The sequence below is a fragment of the Pimephales promelas genome, chromosome 13 (assembly GCF_988280905.1).
Source record: "Pimephales promelas chromosome 13, fPimPro1.hap1.1, whole genome shotgun sequence".
NCBI classification, from domain to species: domain Eukaryota; kingdom Metazoa; phylum Chordata; class Actinopteri; order Cypriniformes; family Leuciscidae; genus Pimephales; species Pimephales promelas.
The window spans coordinates 24,362,118-24,383,432 of NC_142781.1; the positions used below are offsets into that span (position 1 = coordinate 24,362,118).

The 21,315-nt window shown below is 36.6% G+C and overlaps 1 protein-coding gene across 3 annotated transcripts in view; it reads right to left on the bottom strand.

Moving 5' to 3' along the window:
• Positions 1 to 21,315, bottom strand: part of stxbp5a (syntaxin binding protein 5a (tomosyn)) — an 81,099-nt gene that overhangs the window by 17,833 nt on the left and 41,951 nt on the right. For all 3 annotated transcript variants that reach the window (XM_039693049.2, XM_039693050.2, XM_089118699.1), the window contains exons 6-16: positions 17,044 to 17,107; positions 15,785 to 15,868; positions 11,052 to 11,175; positions 9,001 to 9,079; positions 8,379 to 8,533; positions 6,045 to 6,117; positions 5,788 to 5,935; positions 5,048 to 5,115; positions 4,619 to 4,659; positions 2,260 to 2,480; positions 1,040 to 1,224 (exon numbers count right to left, since the gene is read on the bottom strand). In XM_039693049.2, coding sequence (XP_039548983.2) covers positions 1,040 to 1,224; positions 2,260 to 2,480; positions 4,619 to 4,659; positions 5,048 to 5,115; positions 5,788 to 5,935; positions 6,045 to 6,117; positions 8,379 to 8,533; positions 9,001 to 9,079; positions 11,052 to 11,175; positions 15,785 to 15,868; positions 17,044 to 17,107 — 1,242 coding nt within the window. The remainder of the gene's footprint in view (positions 1 to 1,039; positions 1,225 to 2,259; positions 2,481 to 4,618; positions 4,660 to 5,047; positions 5,116 to 5,787; positions 5,936 to 6,044; positions 6,118 to 8,378; positions 8,534 to 9,000; positions 9,080 to 11,051; positions 11,176 to 15,784; positions 15,869 to 17,043; positions 17,108 to 21,315) is intronic.

Sequence of the window (21,315 nt, forward strand, 5' to 3'; positions counted from 1 at the left end):
AAAGATTCTGGCTGGCTGTGTACAAGCCGCCATGTTACGGTTTCGTTGAATTCTTGAAAAACTCGAAGAGTCTGTTGGTTTATTTGTATAGTTTGCATTGTAATAACAGTTATCATGTTCCTGTGTATATTGCGTGAATGAGGGTTGGTGTTTGGGCAGATATTGAGTTTTGCAGTAGGAATTAACGTTGCCACTGAACCTACTTGAACAAAGAAAGTGGGGCTCGACAGTCTTAGTCAAACGGGTTGAAGCGTATAGTTGGGTTGCGGATGAGATTGTGGTTAGGTCACATGCGAACTACGAGGAAGGAGCAACCTCAGCAGCAGGAGGCACGCCAGAGTCAATGTCGAGCCCTCTTGAGGTGTCGTTGGCTAGTCGACGAAACACTGAGGACGGAAGGTGCCCACTCGAAGTCCCCTACTCGGCTCAAGACCACACTGTAGTTGCAGCCGTCATGTGTGCTGACGCGGCAAGTACACTGCAGCCGCTAACGACGAACAGAAGGAGATTCACATCACCATATGAAAAGAAGCATAAATGGATGGAGAAGCATAGTTTACTGTAAAGCTACGTCGTAGTTTGTGCTTATCTTGGCGAAAGCCGAGAACATCTACTCTCATGTAATGGAAATCATTAATTTGATATTTATTTTTCATTTTACAATATTACTAGATCAAAATTCAAATAAACAGATTTGTGACATTGATCATGTGAACTCCTTTGTATTGACAGTCAGATGTTTTCCTTCCATTGAAACACAAGATGCTCTTTGGATAATCTGGATCAAATCATGCTGGATCACATGATTGTCAAGTTTGACATAAACTTGTGAAGTTCATGCAGATCAAGTGCTGCTGTCATTAAAGCAAGAGGACAACGTACCAAAAGTAAGAAATTCTGAAATTCATATTTTATAATTCATCTCGAAAATATATAATTAGCATTAAAAAAGTCTAGAAATTTGTTAGAAAAATGCAAAACAGAGACATTTACACAAGTAGATCTCACGTAATGTGTTCACAAAGATAAGCAGCCTTACTTGAGGCAGGGTATGTTGTCTCGCATCCCGTCTGAAGAGTTGCTGCTAGTGGAAGGGTGTGTCTGCGGACCGGAGGTTTGTGGACTGGGGGAGGTGCTTGGTGTGGGAGGAGCTGGTGTCTGATCTCCTCCCACATCTGGAGACTCTAGATCATTCAGCTCATACTGTAACCTGACTTCCAGTAACTGTAAAACACACACACACATACATATGTAACCGAAACAAGTGTGCTTTAGAACAGATGTGCATGAATCAGCTAAATGCAGTGAGTTAATTGATCCCCATCGGTGTCGCTATTCTTAAAATGAGACAAGCTAATTGGTGTGTGTGTGTTCTTCCAAGTGAATGTTTCTATGTGCGTGAGAGTCACGGGACTGAAGGTGCTAAAAGGTTTAATTTGCCCTCATTATACAGAAGTGTGAACATCCTGTCAGCAGCCGATGGTAACGCTAATGGTTTTTCCCACATTTGTGCTGAGCATGCGCCTCCACCATCCAATCAGATTCATTCCTGTGCCTGAAATTCACATGTGTCCCTAATATGACTGTATTTGAACACCTGATTAATTATTATCCTGGTTATATGAGTCATATTAATATGTAAATAGGTTTCGTTGATTATGCATTAATAAAGCACAATTGCTTAACTGCTTCAGTCTTTCCTGCAATAAATTATACGTAAATTAAAATTATTCACAGATATACTTTCTAATGGCATTATCATAAGAGCTCATTTATTTATGGGTCACGGAAGCATCAGTATGCAAATATGCAGCTTGCAAAAAAAACTGAGAGGGCAAAATGAATGCAGTATTAATTATTCAAGCTCAATATAGACGTGGTGAACATTAATTAAAACGGCTTTGAAAAGCTTAGGGATTTCGTTAAGCATCTGAGTAACAACTGTTCCTCGGATATCCTTAGTTAGCTCTGTGGACGGCACAAACACATGTACAAACGCATGCATTCAACACATTCAAGACACTGAATAACATTCATTTAATGAACAGATTTTATATTATTATTAACGTTATGAGTCATGGCAGTTGTCAGGGTACTAAAATAACTCGAGACAGGGGAAAAGAGAGAGAGAGAGACTTAAGAGTGTCTATAAAGGCATCATTACTCATTCCACTCCAGAAAACAAAGTTTTTAAGTCAAAAGAACATTGTTACATAAATTAATTAGTCAGAAAATATATTATAAACCATATTTTTTTACCTGGACCACCTCTGTGGTGATTTCCTGTTTGCTGAACCTGTATATGATGACGTGGGCAGAGACCCCAGCCACACAAAGCATGCGGCTCTCGGGACACCAAGACATCAACTGAATGGCGAACGGGTCCTCATCCACAATCTCTGAGCTGGGTTTCTCCTCCTTACAGCGTGCCTTCTCAAATACCTTCGCTGTCTTCAGTTTGTACAGCACCTGGAGCATTACTGAGCACCATGGGGAAATATAAGTAAAGAGATAATGTACAGTCAACCAGTAAATAACACACATAATTAAGAGATTTTTTTTAATCAAGTCATCGAACACTCACTGTAACGCTCAAGTAAATTTATGCATATTAAACCAGCTGATTGTACATTATCTATTCTATTACATGGCTACTTCCTAAATAAATAAGCAAGTAAATAAAAAATAAAAAAAGGATAAACTAATTTGAATGGAAATTATTTTATTGTGAGTGAGACTGCAGAGTGATATAAGACATAAAAGATAGGACAAGTTTATATGAAATGGGCTGTCTTGGACAAGGATCAGTTTAGCAGTCATTGGACAAAAATGTTTATCCACAAAATACTGCAATTGAACAAATCGGAATCCAGTATTCCAAACAACAAAAGTCTTATAACTTCTAGATTTGTACAGTTAATTCTTTAGGGGATTAAAATGATGATGGGAAATGGTTTAATGCCTTCAAATGCATAAATGTGTTTTGTATAATTTTTCAGGACCTCTAATCCACTGACTCCAATTGTTCAGTTCAGTCAAAGCAAAAAAAAACAATAAAAAAAAAATTAAATAGCATAAGATTAGCCACTCTGTCTTAGAAGGATTAAAACTTCCTGTCTAATTAGATTTATATTTCACTGGTGGACAAAATGAGGGCAACTTTGGTTTTAAATTAGCTCCTACCATTAAGAAAGCCCATTTGAATGTTAAACAACCGCTTGCATGAGGGGTTGGCAACCTTTGTGGTTTTCGTACTATTACAATGTCTTTTAGCACCTACGGCAGAGGAAAAGTGGAAACCTTTGTCAAAGCTCACAGTTTAAACAAGGTCAAATGCCATTTACAGGTAACACTCTCAACACACTGGTCTCCCTCAGCGGTGCACAAGGTTAGACAAAGCCGGTGGGATCCGGTGAGTTTTGTGTGTGTGACATTATATGGTCCCCAGTTGGGTCGTAAATCATGGAAAATTACCTTATTGTTAAGGTAGCCTAAGTGATGTTTGTTGTCAAGTTATACTCCAACAGCAGTCAGCAGAATCCAGTATTTAATTAAATATTTAACAATGTCAAACGTCTAACTGTATCCAGTCCAAAGAAAACCACTCACGGGCCACATTTAGAGCGGTTTTCCTTAGGTCAGCCGGAACCGGGGACACTTCCTAAAACACCCGATGTACTCATTATATCATAAGAAGAATGGCATCTACGCTAATGTTAGTCTTTCCATTTATTCCAAGGTTTACTGAAGTCAGCCGGATCCGGGCCGTATCCAGATCAGACTGTGAATCTGCGCCGAGACACGACCACAACGCATCCCTGAAGTGCCAGCCTCATCAGCCCTATGAAGGCCTCGACACCACAACAAACTCGTCTCCATACCGGTGTGATGACCTCCATCCAGATGGAACTGGATAAATATTGTGAATGTCCTGATCCAATCTGACTTCTGACCTGTAATGCTGCCTGAATCATAATCACACACTGTTGTGTAATCACACCCTGACTGAGCCTGGGTTCTCCTATCAACTTGAATGGGGAAATAACAACATATAAAAACTGCTTGCCAAAATCAATTTAAGTAATATATTTCAAATCAGCAACAAAAACCACTATAAACGGACCCATAAATTTTATTCAAATAGCTCAAATAAAGTTGTCTAATAAAAAGCATGTATTTAAGACTGGTAAAACCAGTCCTAAGTGCGCGTTTCAGAACACTGACTGTTTCCATGTAAACCAGAGCTTCTAAAGGCAGCTACAGTGACGCAGTGACTTAACCAATTGCCTTATTTCGCCACATTGCACATTGCATTTTCCTGTCTCCCATTCGTCATAATATGAGTGAACTGCTTTGGTGTAAATACAGCCTTTGCTGTGGTCAAAATAGTAGCGTTTGGCACTAGCAATACCAAGATCAGTGGTTTGATTCCCAGGAAACAAAGATCTGAGATACGACTGCTTTGTTTTTAGATAAATGCGTCTGTCAGATGCAAATAAAGGAGGTTTATGAGCTTTGGAAAACCATTAAACTGCACACATTGTGGTAAATAAAACTATTATACTGCACAGAATGGGTAAATGAGGTGAATATGAATTCAGAAAGGCTCTGTACTCACTTGCTGAAGCATCCCAGAACTTCACTGAACCATCTGCATGCCTGCAAGAAGAGCAGATAATCTTTTATTTCAGCTGTCTTACACACACACAAACCCACATAGCACATATCCTATTACCACATGTATCCAAACAAACCACTGAGGTAAGCTAAGTTGCTATGTCAGATAAATAGCGAAAAATAGATTCTGTCATCTCATGGGTAATACATCAGAAAATGCTTACTTTTTTGTCATACTTCCCTCTCGCTACCATCTTGTCCCGCTCATTACCCTTTCTTCTGTGCTCCTCCTCCCTTTCCCTATACCCTGCCTTCTTCTTTTACATCATTTAAGTCTTTTTTATTCCCATTTCTGCCATTTCAGCAGAACTACACACAGCAAAAGAGAGAGAACAGTGCAGAAAGTGTAACACACACACACAGCTCTTACCCAGTTATTATTATTTCAGGGTAGCTTTGTGTGCCCAGGCCCCAGTTTCCGCCGCTGATAGGCCATTCCTGTGATGAACAACAGAACCACAGGAAAGTGCTTAAATCCACGAAAGCTAACCACATAAATCTGATATTTCTCAACATATGAGAATAGGGGAAATTTAGTAGTTATTGCCCTAAAGCGTGTGAGCATTCCTGGGAAACTTAATAAAAAGAAAGCGCCCAATTTGTACATTTTAGTAAGCTTTCTCTTAATATAATGACTGGCACTGGCAGCCAGAAAACATTTCTGCAATGTGGGTGGAACCTTTATTAAATGGCTGGCGATGCTCTATAGGAAAGCATTTCCTCATGAGGCGTGGAAGCTGAAGCAGTTTATTCAAAGGTATTCAGAAGTGCTGTGATTCAAAGTGGGCCGTCTGAGTTAACCTGCTCCCTGTGGGAGACGAAGCCACGACTTACACACCACACTCCAGTCTTGGCTGAGAGTTCATGCTTTCTTTCATACCATAAATACCCCTGTCTGTGTCTCTGACCCACACAGTCTGAGGACACAATGTGCTGCACGACGGGGGTCTGAAGTCACACAGGCATGGGGCAATGGTGTGATTCACCAGGGGCCGCAATCTAGTCACTCAAAAGCCAAAGTTTGTATGTCTAGGCATGAAGTTTTAATCTTAAAGGCATCATTATCTATCAGATTTGCATATTTAAATGTGCACACACACACTGTTGTACCTTTTTGCTGTAGCCCTGTCGTTTCTGGCGAGACCCGACAGAGTAAAGTGCAGGTATGAGGTCCACAGGACAATCGGCTAAGTACTCACAAGACGTCACAGGAGACTCATGAATCATCATGGGATACGGATTTTCAAAGATAGGGTAACTACAAAAAAAAAAACATCACAGGTCAAAACCAACAGATTGATAGTGTAGTGTAAAAGTGTGATAGCGTCAAACATGTTAGTCAGAAAAATGCTGTGGGTGATACGTACCCATTTTGTGCAAGGTCAATAACAACTAGATCCTTTTCGAGGAGAACTACTACAGCATATGGTTCCTGAAAATCTGCAGAGAAACATAAATGGGATGGGTAAAATTATGAATACATGGGGGCTATACATCTGTGTAATAAATGTTTAACATTTAACGCATATAATATTGAGTAGCACAACTGTCTTCAACATAGATAGTTAATAAATAATTAGTGAGCACCAACTCAGCATGCTAGAATGGTTCTTAAAAATTTTATTTTTTATTATAATTATAATAATACTTAGTAGTCTATGTAAGTCCACAATTGGCAAAATGTTTTTAGCTGTAAAAGTTACGACTGGAGACGTCACTGCATGAGTTTGAAACGCTCAAATGTCTCAATAATGAGTCAGAACATAAAGACGCTCCACTTCAAATATAGCTTAATCAAAAGAGCCAGATTACGCAAGCAGTACTGTAAACACTGTTCCCATTCCTCCTGCGTTCATCACTGCTTCTTAGTTCGGCTTAACACAAACTCTAAACAAAAACACTTAAGCCTCTAATTCAGATGATTGAGCAGAGATGCTGTTTTGGCAAGAACTGTCGGCGCAACTGCATGTATGAAAGCAAGCTGAATCACAAGAAAAATAATTGTTTTAAAATATTGTTTTAAATCATAAGCTATTTGAAATGATCAGGGTGTTATGTAAGGGATAAAGTCCAGTCAGCCGGTCATTATCTACATAAAAAATTTGGTCCCACTTTATATTAAGTGGCTTTTAAAAATAAGTACAACGTACTTATTGTGCTCATGTTGTATTGTAAATCACTTTTGGTGCTACTGAGGTGTGATACGGGTAAGGTTAGGGACAGGTGTGGTGGTATGGGTAGGTTTAAGTGTAAGGGATGGGTCAGCTGTGTAATTACAGATGTAATTACATGCTGGTATTTTTAAAATATAAGTACAATGTAAAAACATGTATGTACACAATAAGTCCATTGTATCAAATTATTCATTTCAATGTAAGTACATGGTACTTAAAGCCACTTAATATAAAGTGGGACCAAAAAATTATATGACGCAAATCATGGCTAATAAAATAAATAAATACATTGACATGAATTATTGGTTTAATCTGAAATAATTTTATTGTCTTAGCTTAAAGCTTCAGATAAGTAAATGTATTGTGTTACATTTAGCAAAATCATCTGCTTAAGTCTATTGCAGATATAGCATAACATAGAAAACAATTAGCGATTAAATGCATATATCACTCTTTTTAAAAATCTGCAATACAAGTTACCATTTTTATGGACTACTTAGCTAATATAAACAGTACTATTCAAAATCTAGGGACAGTTGTGCACCAAGGCTGCATTTATTTGATCCAAAATACAAAAAAAAAAAAAAACAGTAAAAATTTGTAATATTGTGAAATATTACAATAATTTGAAATAACTTTTTCCTTTAATTTATTCCTGTGATGGCAAAGCTGAATTTTCAGCATCATTACTCCAGGCTTCAGTTTCACATGATGCTTCATAAATCATTCTAATATGGTGATTTGGTGCTCAAGAAAAATGTCTTGGTACCAAAGATGAAAACAAATGTGCTGCCTAATATCTTTGTGGTAAGAGTGACGTATTTAAAAAAAAATGATGAATATCAAGTTCAAAAGAAAATTAATTTATTGAATGTCTTTACTGTCAATTTTGATCAATTGAATGCATCACTTGCTGAATAAAAGTATACATTTCTTTCAAAAAAAAAGAAAGAAAGAAAAAGAAATACTGACCCCAAACTTCAAACAATAGTGTATTTAGCTCCTTTACTTCAGTTTTCCTTCATTTTAAGGCACGGATAATGCTCAAAATGTGTCAATGCAGCCATTTCAGAAAAAAAATATAAATTCAGAGATTGACCAATTGGACTCAAGCACTTTAAAGAGCCACATAAAAACTATACTTGATGTAAAACTAAAGTTGCATCAGCCTTTGCTACAGCTGCCTGCAGAGAGAAAAAAATCACTTACTATTCATAAATAGGCATCAAAGTGATAAATTATTCAAATGTGTATTGCAATAATAAACAAATGCAGTTAGAAAACTGAAACTGAAAGTTACGAATTGAGGGAGCTTTCAAAAACAGAGATGTAAAACGTAATTACTAGGCAGCAGTTCCACTGGGAGAGCTCAAGCTCATCTACAAAGAACATGAAAGAATAGAACAACCCAACAAAACAAAGGTCAGCAAAAAAGAAAAGAAAGGAAGTGGCATGAGATAAAAAAAAAGACTTATTGCAACAATATTGGACAAAGCAGTTGCTGTCAATGAGTAAAGTGACCGTTACCATTAGGATATGGCGTTTCACACAGGGTGAGGAAATCTACAATGGGATAGTCCATCTCCAATACTGCAGTGCTCTTCCCATGCATGACCGTCAAGCATGGCCGTCGACCAACAGTGTCATATGACAAACCACCAGAGAAGATCATAAACGGCTCCCTGTTCAGAACACAAACAAATACTGTACAGTGAGCTTCAAAATGCTGAGCTTCATAAGTTTTCCATTATGTTATCAGCATAACAATGAATGAAAAGTTGAACAATGTCTTTTCCTTTAACAACAGCAGCACTCAAGCTGCATGAACTTGACAAGTTTGCTTACTTGCTTGCAAGCTAGAAATACTGTAATGCAGAATACTTATTTATTTTATGCTGTAATTGTTTGTTTACTTTCAGGTTTAAATGAGCTTCAAATTAATTTTAAAATCTCATATTTCAATAATGGATTCCATTATATATGCACAGACATGCATGCATTTATTTAAAAACATCTAGAAGTAAGTGGATCTACATGGTTAACCAGCATAAATCAGCAAAAAACAGCCTGGACCAGCATTCAGGAAATTCAAGATGGCCTTAAGAGCAGTAAAAGGAAAAAAAAAAAACTGCTACAAGCATGTACCTACCCTGCTCTCGTGGTCTTGTACTCTACTTTAAGTATGGGTTTGCAAGGCTCTGGCTTTTTTCCATCTTTAGGCTGCTTTCCTGAAAAAGAATCAGACTCATTTAGAAAATTTGTAGACATCCTTCTCAGGCCCTGTCCCAAATAGTGCATTTGATATGGATCATAGCTCATTGAAGACCCTGTGAAATTGATTAACGAGAGATTTGTCTTTCCTGTGTGGGCGTATTTCCTCTTGAAATAGAAAATTATCAAAGAGCTTGTAAATGTTGTTTTTTTTTCAATTAGCCAATCGGCTAATTAACATAGGAAATACTGTTAATTTTAGGGATATATATAAGCATACAGATGGCTTCAGATTCAATAGTCTTCAATTACACAAGTTTCATTTGGCATATAAGAAGAAGGTTTCACAGCAAAGAATTACAAAAGTGGGCATTAAGGAAGACTGCAAGGACTTAGGGTGACATTTGGGACAGTGTCTCTCTCCACACACAGGAAGTGTGTCACAGAGGAAAAAAATAACATTTCACAGACATAATGCAGAATTTTACAGCATTAAAGACATAGATATGTATACGTAGATTCAACATTCGACCGATCCAGACACGTCAACGCGTCTGCCATCTTGGAACGGTCAACATTTTAGATGCTGAAAGTTTTCTAACATGCCACAACATTGCAAAGCCTGTGGATGTAAAACCGCAGATATTTCAATTCCAGAAGAAATGGGATAACCTTTCACAGCTGAGAATGTGTTGGTTTCTGTTTTTATATATATTAACTCAAATATTATAGGCTTTTAAAATATGGTAACTTTTTAATGTCATATTAGCTAACAAAGTTTTGTTATATTATGTTAGTTTAGCAAAATCTGGCGGCTTACGCATATTTGCCTATAGAAACAGCAAATGAGGCATCTATGTGCGTGTGTGTGTATATATATATATTAGGGCTGTGCAAAAATTAATTGCGATTAATCGCATCCAAAATAAAAGTCTGTGTTTATGTAATATATTTGTGTGTACTGTATATAATTATTTTGTATATATAAATACACACATGCATGTATATATTTAAGAAAATGTGTTATTCATATATAAAATATTTATATTTATATAATTTAGATTATGTATATGTATATATATACAGAATTTAAGCGCAAATAATTCTTAAATATATACATGCATGCATAGGTATTTATATATACAAAATAATTATATACAGCACACACAAATATATTATGTAAACACAGACTTTTATTTTGGATGCGATTAATCGCAATTAATCTTTGCACAGCCCTAATATATATATATATATATATATATATATATATATATATACTATATACATAATTGCTGATATAAGGTTTTTTTAATATTCAATGTCACACAAACTTAATCAAAAAGAAATGTTCACAAAGAAATATATATATATATATATATATATATACATACATAAGCAGGTAAATTATTAAATTAATATTTAAAACAACTGTTTATTAGATTTTAAATATATATGGGAATTGTCTCTAATACTAATGTCTATTGAACATACCAAATGATATAGCCATCTGACAATATTTTAAGGCTTTTTATTCAATTATGATTCTTTGTTTTTAAATCTGGCTGTCTGATGTGCTTCTCTCATGGAGGCAGGGTGAGGCTGAAGGGGTTGTTGTATAAGAGAGGACCGCAGTGGAGAATCTTCAATAGAGCAGACAAGGATGTGTGCCAAAAGGAGGAGCATGACCTCACCTCACTCATCATCACTAAAGACCACAACAGAGGCAGTCTCCATAAGGGAACAAAATGAGGCTGAAAATTAAAGCTTCACTTGAAATGGAAATCAGGTAAGGGTGAGGGGGGTGAGGGGGTTGTTTCATGTTGGAAAGAGAGGGGGGGATCAAATTACAATCCTGAATTACCAAGTCTTTGAGTGAGATGTGATACAACCTTGCGAAATAAACATAAAACCAATTGATTTTGCAAGCCTTATCCTGAAAAAAAACATGAATTTGAAGAAAAGAGCCAGAGAGAAAGAAAGAACACTAACCGTGTGGCGTGATTGTCTGTACAGGCTTGACTGGAGACTTTATATTCCATATGGTCAGTGTGCCGTCTGAGTGACTACAGATAAACTGCTTCCCCTCGTGGTGCCAGGCCACAGAATGGATCGCCTGTGTGTGAGAATGACAATTTAAGAGAGAGGAAAAAGAGCAAGAAATTAAAGCTGGTTATGCTTGCATGGGGGCACACAACTCAATGGGAGATTTCCTAATGGTGACTCACACCCGTATGTCCATGAACACGAACTAGGTGTGTGTTGTGCCTACCCAGGTTGACATGATATGCCCATACGGTGGGGTATGTTGGGATAAGAAATACTTTCTTTATATATATATATATATATATATATATATATAGTATATACTTTCCAATAATTCCTCACATCAGTACCTTTGTTGCTTTTTATAGCTTTCTTCTGTACAGTTGTTGTATTGACAAAAGACTTTAGCAAAACTCTGGGGAAAACAGTCAGGCCAATATAGCACAATAAATGGAATAGAATTGAATCAAGGGGAAGAGAAAGAGAGAGAGAATGCACAGCATGCGACTCATGCGATCGAGAGAAAAGAGAGCGAGTGAAAGCACAAAGAAGGCTGAAAGAGAGTTCTCATTATTTTCTAATTAAGCACAGTCTCCTCTTGTTTAGCATAATGATGGCGGCTCTATCTCTGTCTCAGGCAGAGAATGGGGACGAACCTCAGCAGACCTAACTAATCAATGAACCGAGTGCAGCATCATTACAGGAGCATCCAGAAAGGAGGAGCCAGACGAACACACACACACCATCACACAGAAAAATATGCGTATGCACAGTTCCATTCACAACACCCAACTATGATTATGAGGGATTATATTGCTTGAATATTATATGTTCTGAAGGTAGAGAGCAAATGGCTGGGAAACACATTTTGTTGTTTAGCAAAAGCACATTTATGCTATAACTGACATGCAATGATTTTTAGAGCAAAATAAAAAAAGAATCTTGAAGCAAACAATTCAGAATGGCATACTACATACTAGTGGTTATTACTACTGTACATTCCATTTATGCAGTACATAGTATATGTGCTTGACTAGACCTTCCATTTCCAGTATGATGAATAAACTGCAAGTAGCTTAATATCAGCCATATATTTAACATTATTTGATCAGATTACCATGATTTAAAATTTGGAAACCAATTTCATTTCTGTGATAAAAATTGAGCAGCAGGTCATATGACAACTATGTAGCAAACTATGTAGCAAAACAATATTACAAAAAATAAACTTGAAGTTAAAAAAACTTTGTGGTTATTAAATCACATTATTAGAGTGATTATTAAAAAGTAATAAGGCTGTAAACATTTTAGACACATTCAGATTAGATGATTCTGAATGATAACGGATAAATTTCACCAGGTATCACTGACCTCCTTGGTTATATCATTGTATACACTGCAGTACGCTAGTATTCAATTGCTTCTGAATTGTAATTATACTCATAAAGTGACAAGGACGTGTGCATGTGTGTGTGTGTGTGTGCTTGAGAAAGGGCTGAAGGATAATCGGCCTGCCTTATTAATGACACCTTAAAGACACCAGGACTTCTATACCTCACCTCTACTCTATCCTCTCAATGTTTCTCTCTCTCTTCTTCACACTCTTTGAGATACCCACAGAGACACCTCAGAGACCGTGACACTGTCATACCTCTGACTCATGCACGCACACAGAGGCCCAATTACAGCTAAAGAGGTCTGATGGATTCACTGCAGGCAGCCACAACCCGCCTCTATAGTCCAAAAATATTGCTCCCACTGCCCTCATACACACAAACCACACCATTCCTAAAGCAAACTTCAACACAAGGTCAACAGGCCCTATTTTTCATTATAACAGCCCCAAGAATTACTACAGTAAATGTGTATACATATAAAAAAGTGATACATTAATTTCAAGTGCTTGTTAAGGTTCAACGTAATGGCAGTTTATCAATGGGAAATTCTTAGCGAGAAACGTTGCACGTTTTGTCCATCTGCTTGCCTGTAGCCTATAGTATAGCTTATCCAGGTGTGAGTTTGGTCTTTTATATCATTGTATTAGTTCTTAAGCATTTTATTTATCTGGTCGGCAGGGGAATCCTGGAGTATGACAAAGCTAAATAAAACGGACCGAAAATTGCCCGTCGAATATTATAGGTTGTATTTTTAAAGAGAATAAAAAAAAAATAAGTGAAATTTAAAAGGTGAATATGGATTATTGAATTTTTAATAATGAAAATGTGTGTGAAATGTGAATTTCACCCCATAAAAATGTAATAAAATAGAATGCATTAAATACAAGCACGGTCAATTTTTTTTCCAAGTAGTGTAAGCTTTTTTGTTTCAAAAACATTTGTCGTTAATTTTCTTCCATAAAACTATCCCTTTAAGCACTAAAAGGTGAATTGACAACCACAATTAGTTGCCGTGTGCATGTGGACCGAAAATTAACTCAGAACACCTTAGCAACCACATATCAATGCCCTGGCAACCTCTCACAATACTAAAGCATCACATATACAGTACATTGGCCCTAGGCTCTTTTAGCTTGGTCAAGTAAACAATAACCTAGAAACCAACCACCCAAGCAACCACACAGCAATGCACTAAAAAAATCACTCATATTATTATTATTATTTTATTATTATTAGCAACCTCTCACAACACTAAAGCATCACGGGACACATTATGGGACTTGGCCCAGAAAGCAATACCATATAAATCATCATAAACTCCCTAGCAAAGGCTTGTAAAAATAAAAAGTCAGTTTAGAATATGTTAGCAAGTAGAAAATGTTGGCTACTTGCTGTATATCTCACTCTATGCACACAAAACTAAATACATGACAGAGGAGGAGGACGAGGGAAAGGAAGATGGAGAAAGCTAGATCATTAAAAATCTCTATTACACAGAAAAATACAGACAAACTGCCTGTCCATACATCCTTTATGCTACTTACATTGATGCTCTCATTTTCTTTATTTCAGTGTTTCCATCCATCTATTACAGTATAGCTCCTCGTCGCCTCAGTACTAATTCTGCTGCTCAATGCACCTCAGTGACCCCTTCAGCACTAATAGCTTCCCATGATCTGAAATGATGTTAATTCAGCTGTCTATTGCACTTCTGTGACCCCTTCAAAGATAAAAAAGGTTCCCAGGCAACATCTGCATCACTAAAGACTGATCAACCTGTCTGAGCCTTGCCCTGGACTCTCCTCCATAATTATAAACAGCAAAGCACTATTGGGGGTCTGATAGACAAGCAATGGTGTTTCATGGTACAGCCGTGACTCTGTGCTGAGCCGAAATGACACCTTGCTACCCCTACGGAGCAGTGAATTGTGGGACATTTATCTCTGCTGTACTAATCAATCAAGTTAAATGAAGGCAAGAATAAATCAGACATCCAGCCAGGCACAGACATTCTTCAGGGTACAGATGAGTTGTCCTCCGAGAAATTAACTCTCACACACACACATAAGCTTACACACCAATGAGGGCGTTGCAATAAGAGATGGGTTTGATGTGTGTGTGTGTGTGTGTGTGTGTGCTTGTATGGAAAAAAAAGCAGAGTGTGTGTTGGTTTTAATTTCTTTGCACTTTGCTTTGGGCACATCATGCTCATCATAATAACTAATGTACGCTGGCTGCCACTGTTGACAAAAGCCATCGAACCAGCTTAAACTGGAGTGGCAGATTAACTATATTCTACGGGGACTTTTTCAGATGCATGGAAATAATTCCCAGGACATGAAGACAAAACGACTCTATGGAAAAATAAATAAATAAATTGCTGAAATGAAGTGTTCACAATTAATTCAAGAGATATTGACCAAATGAATGGACAGGGACTTTCCTCAATTCCTCAAAGGACTACAGCTGTAGTACTCTTGTAGTACTACAGTACAAAATCAGGGAAAAAAGATCCATTGTTCATAATTTGCATCTTGGGTACAAATATATTATAACAAAATTATAAATGTCACGAGCTACATGTAATTACAAAACAATCATTCATTAGTTTGAGGCTCAGTATGTTTTTTTTAAATTAAAGAAATGTATACAGTACTTTCATTCAGCAATGATGCATTACATTGATCAAGAGTCAGTGAAGACATTTATTATTTTAAAAAAAATATTTAAATTGTTAAATTGTAATCATATTTTACAACATTACTGTTTTATATTACTTATAAAAAGAAATGGAACCTTGGTGAGCATAAGAAACTTCTTTAAAACCACAAATTTTGCCTTGTGTCCTTTGTCAAATCTGTAATTAATTTATTACCGCTGTTTTAAGATCAGGCAAGATATGTGGACTGAACAAACTGTACACAACTGTAATCCTTCTATGGTTGTTTGCTTACTTTGCCTTTCAGGAAATCAGCTGGAAGAACATTCTGTAACCTGATTAATATTCATGAGTCATGCTGATAAGGTTTATAATGTGTCTCTCCCCAACATTTCTGTCAATATGAACGAATGATTGACAATAGGAAGAACCAGCCTCTCCTAAAATAAAGAAGTTCTTTTGACGCCGCAGTATCAAGCTGAAGAACTATATACCCACTAAAAGAGACCTAATCAGTGTCCTTTATTAAAAATCAAAACATCTCATGAATATTTGAGTGACGCAAGCGTTTGTGCCACTGCAGGCGTCAGGAGCCTGGAAAACAACATCATGTACATACATACCTCATCATAAGTGTACCGGGATTCAGCTCTCTTTGATTTCAAATCCCACAGCACCACGATCCCAGACTCAAATCCTATTATGAGCTAAAACGAGAAGAAAGATGAGGTAGGAAAAAGAAAAGAAGGAAAATACACCGTCAGTCTGTAAACCTGACCTGCAAACTGATGAGAGTTCATGCAGGTAGCAACGTAAAACTAAAAGTAAATAATGTGTTTCAGCAAAGTAAATATTAAATAGCTGTTAGAGAAAATTGCTAATCCATTCATTCTCAAACAAAATCAATAAATCAGACAAACCAATCTGCTCTAAACATGGAAGAAATGTGCAAAGCAAGTTGTTATAATCTTCATAAATCAACTCTACATTTATCAATAAAGAATTTGCTCACCCGGAAATTAAACTTATATCATTTAAACCTGTATGACTTTTATTTTTCTCTGGAATGTCTTGCTTTCTATTTTAAATAGCATCCTGCACACAAAGTTACTGTATGACTTCAAAAGACTTTTATTGTGCTTTTGCATTGTTTCCTAAGCTCCAAAGCTTCAGTCCACAGTTATTGTAAATGCATGGAAAAGAACAGGAAATTTATCAAACATTTTTTTTTTTTTAATGACAACAAGTCTCCTGTCATCTGATTAAACCACTTTGTTCTTCTTAGAGATTCAGTGATGGTATATGAATTGATAATGTGTCAGAGTTCTGTCAGCCAAGAGGGAGGGACAATGTCTCTAAGGACTTTAAGACCCATTAAGAACTGAGCGGACCGGTTATGGATCGATGCCCTGGTCAGGGGCAGATGTTGGATGGGAGAGAGAGAGAGAGAGAGAGTGGATCATCACTGTAAAGGCGCCTATAAGGAGCACCCAGCTGCCAGAGAAACAGACAGACAGTTTGTCATCCATACGAAGGCAAAACCCCAGCAGGTGCATGCCGTTCTCTCTGCTCCCATCTGACTGTGCACTGGCAATTAGCGAAGGTAAAATGAATGTCTAAAAAGATGCATTTGGAAATAGCTGGAGCATTTGTTCATCTTCTTCATATCTTCTCAATCATTTGTTTTCAAAAACAACATAATTTGCTAACAAGCTGTGTGAGATTAGACCCAATTACTGAACTGTGCTGCACCATAGGAAAGCAATGTCTTATGAGTTCAGAATGGAAAGAAACAAAAGCTTTGTGCGACGCAAGGGGAATGAATTATTCATGTCAAGAAGTGTTGATTTGTTTTTATGTAGTTTTGCAGGCATCTCCATACCTTGCCCTCATCCATAGGATTGTCACTAATGTGAACGACTGGGCCGGGGTGGGCCTTGGAGGACCTGTGGGAGAGAGACAGATTTGGGATTGGTGTTAGTCAAAGAGAGGATCGAGGAAACACATGACAGAAAATATAGTAAGAAGATAGTGAGGAAACACCTTGTGGATGTGTTTAAGTGTGTGAGATAGAGAGTACTAACTAAACTAAGGAGAAAGGACATGTTTTAAACCATTTAAAAATGTCTTTACATATAATATACATTACAGTTCAATAGTTTGTGGTCGATTAAATGTTTTTTTTTTTTATTTTATTTTTTTTTTTAAAGACTTCTCGCCAAGCCTGCATTAATTTGATCAAAAATAAAGATACAACAATAATATTGTGAAATATTATTACAATTTAAAATAACTGTTTTCTATTTTATTCTATTTTTTATGTAATTTATTCCTGTAATGGCAAAACTTAATTAATGATCCTTCAGAAACCAATATAATATGCTGATATGGTGCTCTGGTCAAGAAACATTTCTTATTATGATCCATGCATTTGTGGAAACATGATTTATTTTTTTTATTTTTTTTATTCTATGATGAATTTAAAGTTAATATAACATTACTTCACTTTTGATCAATTGAATGCATCCTTGCTTAATGAAAGTATTTTTTTAAATGACCCCAAACTTTGGAATCGTAGTATTTGCAGTCATTTGTGTAATGTAAGTATTGAGTATGATTATGTTTCCCAAGATGCACCATAAAATGAACATCAGTTCAATACACACCAACATTCAAATACATACCCATACCTATTCCTAAAACACCAATATCCCACAAAAAACACCATAGCACCCAAACAAACAACCAAATATCTTCAATGAACAATCAAAACATTTACCAGAACAAACAAAACCATGATATATTAAATCTTGAGAGTGTTTAATAATAATTCAAATCCCCAGAAGTCCAGCACTAGCTGGAATCATAGTTTTATCACCACTGAAATAGGTTTTCATAATAAAAATATATCCTCTTTAACAATACATTTTAAAATCCAAGAGTGGGATTATTGCCATGCAAAGCTCTTTAAAATGACAGGGTTTTACATAATGCAACGAATAATTCATGACAGGCCCCTATAGAGGCATCTTATATTTAACGTTGTCCAAATGAAACGAAACTAATATGAATTTTTACAACCACATACTTACACCATTTGGCTTTTGAAATATGAAATATACAAGTCTCCACTGACATTCAAACAGTCAGTTTCAACCTCAAGATTATTCACAGCTAAATTATGTAATTAAATACATAAAAGAAGCTTTGAGGTCTCCCCGGGACATAATGGTGTAGAGATTCTACAAGACCACTACTGCCCACTCATTTACAGCCAATGAATAATATACCCTCATTACATTAATTAAGAAACAGAGCAAAATATTTCATCCCAATAAATACGGCACTGTAAAAAGGCAGTGTATCAGCTGTTTTGGTACACTCGGCTATGGTCTCTTTCTCTCTAAACATTACAAAACATGCTGCCTTGCCATCAGTAGGTGTTACTTTAGCATGGACTATACTGTGGACACCCATAAGGCATTGACTGTACTGGCAGGAGTCTTATTCCTTTGTACCCTCTGACTACCCAGCAGGCCAACTGTGCTGTTGACGGCTCTCAGGCACAGGCTTAGACGCCTATAGTGGTGACAGCCGTGGCATAGACAGGGGTCCTTCTCTCCCCTCCAGTTTCATTCTGTTGAGCTACAGCGTGATGAGGAGAGACAGAGCAGTATAAGTCTGTTATGGTGATGGAGGTTCGACTGACAGGGGTCCTGATCTGCATCTTCCTCCTTCAGTGTTTGTTGAGTGTCTGAAATGTGACTGACAGATACAGCGGGAATAAAAATCTGTAACATGGGACCCCTCACCTTTTCAAAATGACATAATAAGAGGGGTCTTCATGGTATTTTCACATATAATTTCTTTAATAACATTGTTAAATGTAACAATAACACTGTCCAATGTAATCTTTAACAAATCTCAAAATTAATATACATTTAACAAATTCTAATGTAATGACTAAATTAACTCAGCATTGACACGACTGTGATAGGCCTCATCAGCAACAACAACAATGAAACGCTCTACAGAGAAGAAGTTGCACAACTTACAGAATGACGTGGCACAAACAACCTATCCCTAAATGTGAGGTTGTGATGGACTTAGAAGAAACAACTCACACCGACTATCAGCAGCTTGACTGTGAAGAGAGACTACATTTCTGGGGATGAACATCACAGATGATCTCACCAACACTAAAATCACTCTCCAAAAAGGCCCAAAAACTTCCAACGCCATGAACGAGTCTTCCTCCACCCATCCTCACCACGTTCTACAGGGGCATTAGAGTGTGTTCAAATCACCCAGCGCTCCTCTGAACCTCTACATACTGAACCAGAAATATTAACAGTCCCACCACACAATTAACCCCTGGCTGCTAATGTCCCCCAAAAACCACTCATTTCAAAATCGTTTACAATTATTCATGTGCAATTCTTACGTGCAATACTATGTTAGCGAGTAGATATGTGGATAAGTGGGCCTTACAAACCATCCCCCTCCCGCAATACTCTCATCTCTCCATGTTGTGCACTGATCACTTTAATTATTTTTCTCTCATCTTGCACCATCCCTGTTTGCACTGTTTTTGCCTTGAACGTTCATCTTCTGTATCACACATTCACACATTAATCATTTAGCTGACGCTTTTTTCCAAAGCGACTTACAATTGGTATATATGTCAGAGGTTGCACGCCTCTGGAGCAACTAGGGGTTAAGTGTCTTGCTCAGGGACACATTGGTGTCTCACAGTGGATTCGAACCCAGGTATCTCACACCAAAGGAATGTGTCTTATCCACTGCGCCATCACCACCCCTATCACTGCACTACGTGTTATTTCATGTGTAAATTCAAGTATGTCTAAAGTTTTATGTATAGTTAGATTACTCTTTATAAATAGGTTAGCTATGTATAAATGTATATAGGTTATGTTTATGTCTTTTTTATATGTTTATATATGCCATTTAGTTCCCTTGCATGTCTCCACATATAGCAGAATGACAATAAAGCTCACTTGAACTTGAACCAATATTTGCTGAAAAATCCTTCACATAAAGAGAACTGAAATGTATTATTGTGTCAGTTAAAATATTCAATATATTAAAAAGGCAAAAAAAAAATGCTTTTTTACAAAACAAACTTGAGCTTTAAGCTTGAAGTGCTCCTATAAGAGGAAGCTTCCTAATTACAAAAGGCAGAGGGGCAAAATTCTAAGTTCAGGGAGCATGACAGCTTTTTAAAATGACAGCCCTAAATATAAACATACTAGTAATTATTTAAAATTAGGGCTGTGCAAAAGTTAATTGCGATTAATCGCATCCAAAATAAAAGTCTGTGTTTACATAATATATTTGTGTGTGCTGTATATAATTATTTTGTATATATAAATACCTATGCATGCATGTATATGTTTAAGAATTATTTGCGCTTAAATTCTGTATATATTTATAAATACATAATCTATATTATATAAATATAAATATTTTATATATGAATAACACATTTTCTTAAATATATACATGCATGTGTGTGTATTTATATATACAACATAATTATATACAGCACACACAAATATATTATGTAAACACAGACTTTTATTTTGGATGCGATTAATCGCAATTAATTTTTGCACAGCCCTATTTAAAATATATGTAACCACAATGTTCAGTTTTGAGATACAGTCAAACAACATTTACCTTTTCTAAAAAAACATTTGAAAATAGCATAATTCATCCTACTGTATGTCTGATGACATAAAAATTCTGGTAATCTAGTTGAGAAGAAGAAGACTAGCCTATCCCACCATTTTCATCTGCGGCATGCGTTGATGATTGTGGTGTAGTATATTCCATCAAGAAATGAACCTACCTTCACACGACAGAAACCAAACTCAGTTCATGAGGTCAACAATTTGGTATAAAACTGAGCCCTGTTTATGCATGTGTGTGTTTAGTAAAGAGGCAGAGAGTGAGTGAGAAAGAAAAAGAGAGAGAATGAGAGAGTATTAGCACCTACACAAAAAGGTCAAGGTGGCGATCATGTTGAGAGAGTGACGGATTGTCAAGTACTTTGTTCCTTAGACCTCAAGATTCCTAATTTACGTCCCCACAGTGCCCTCCTATCGCTTAGCCCTTACTTTAGGAGGAGCAG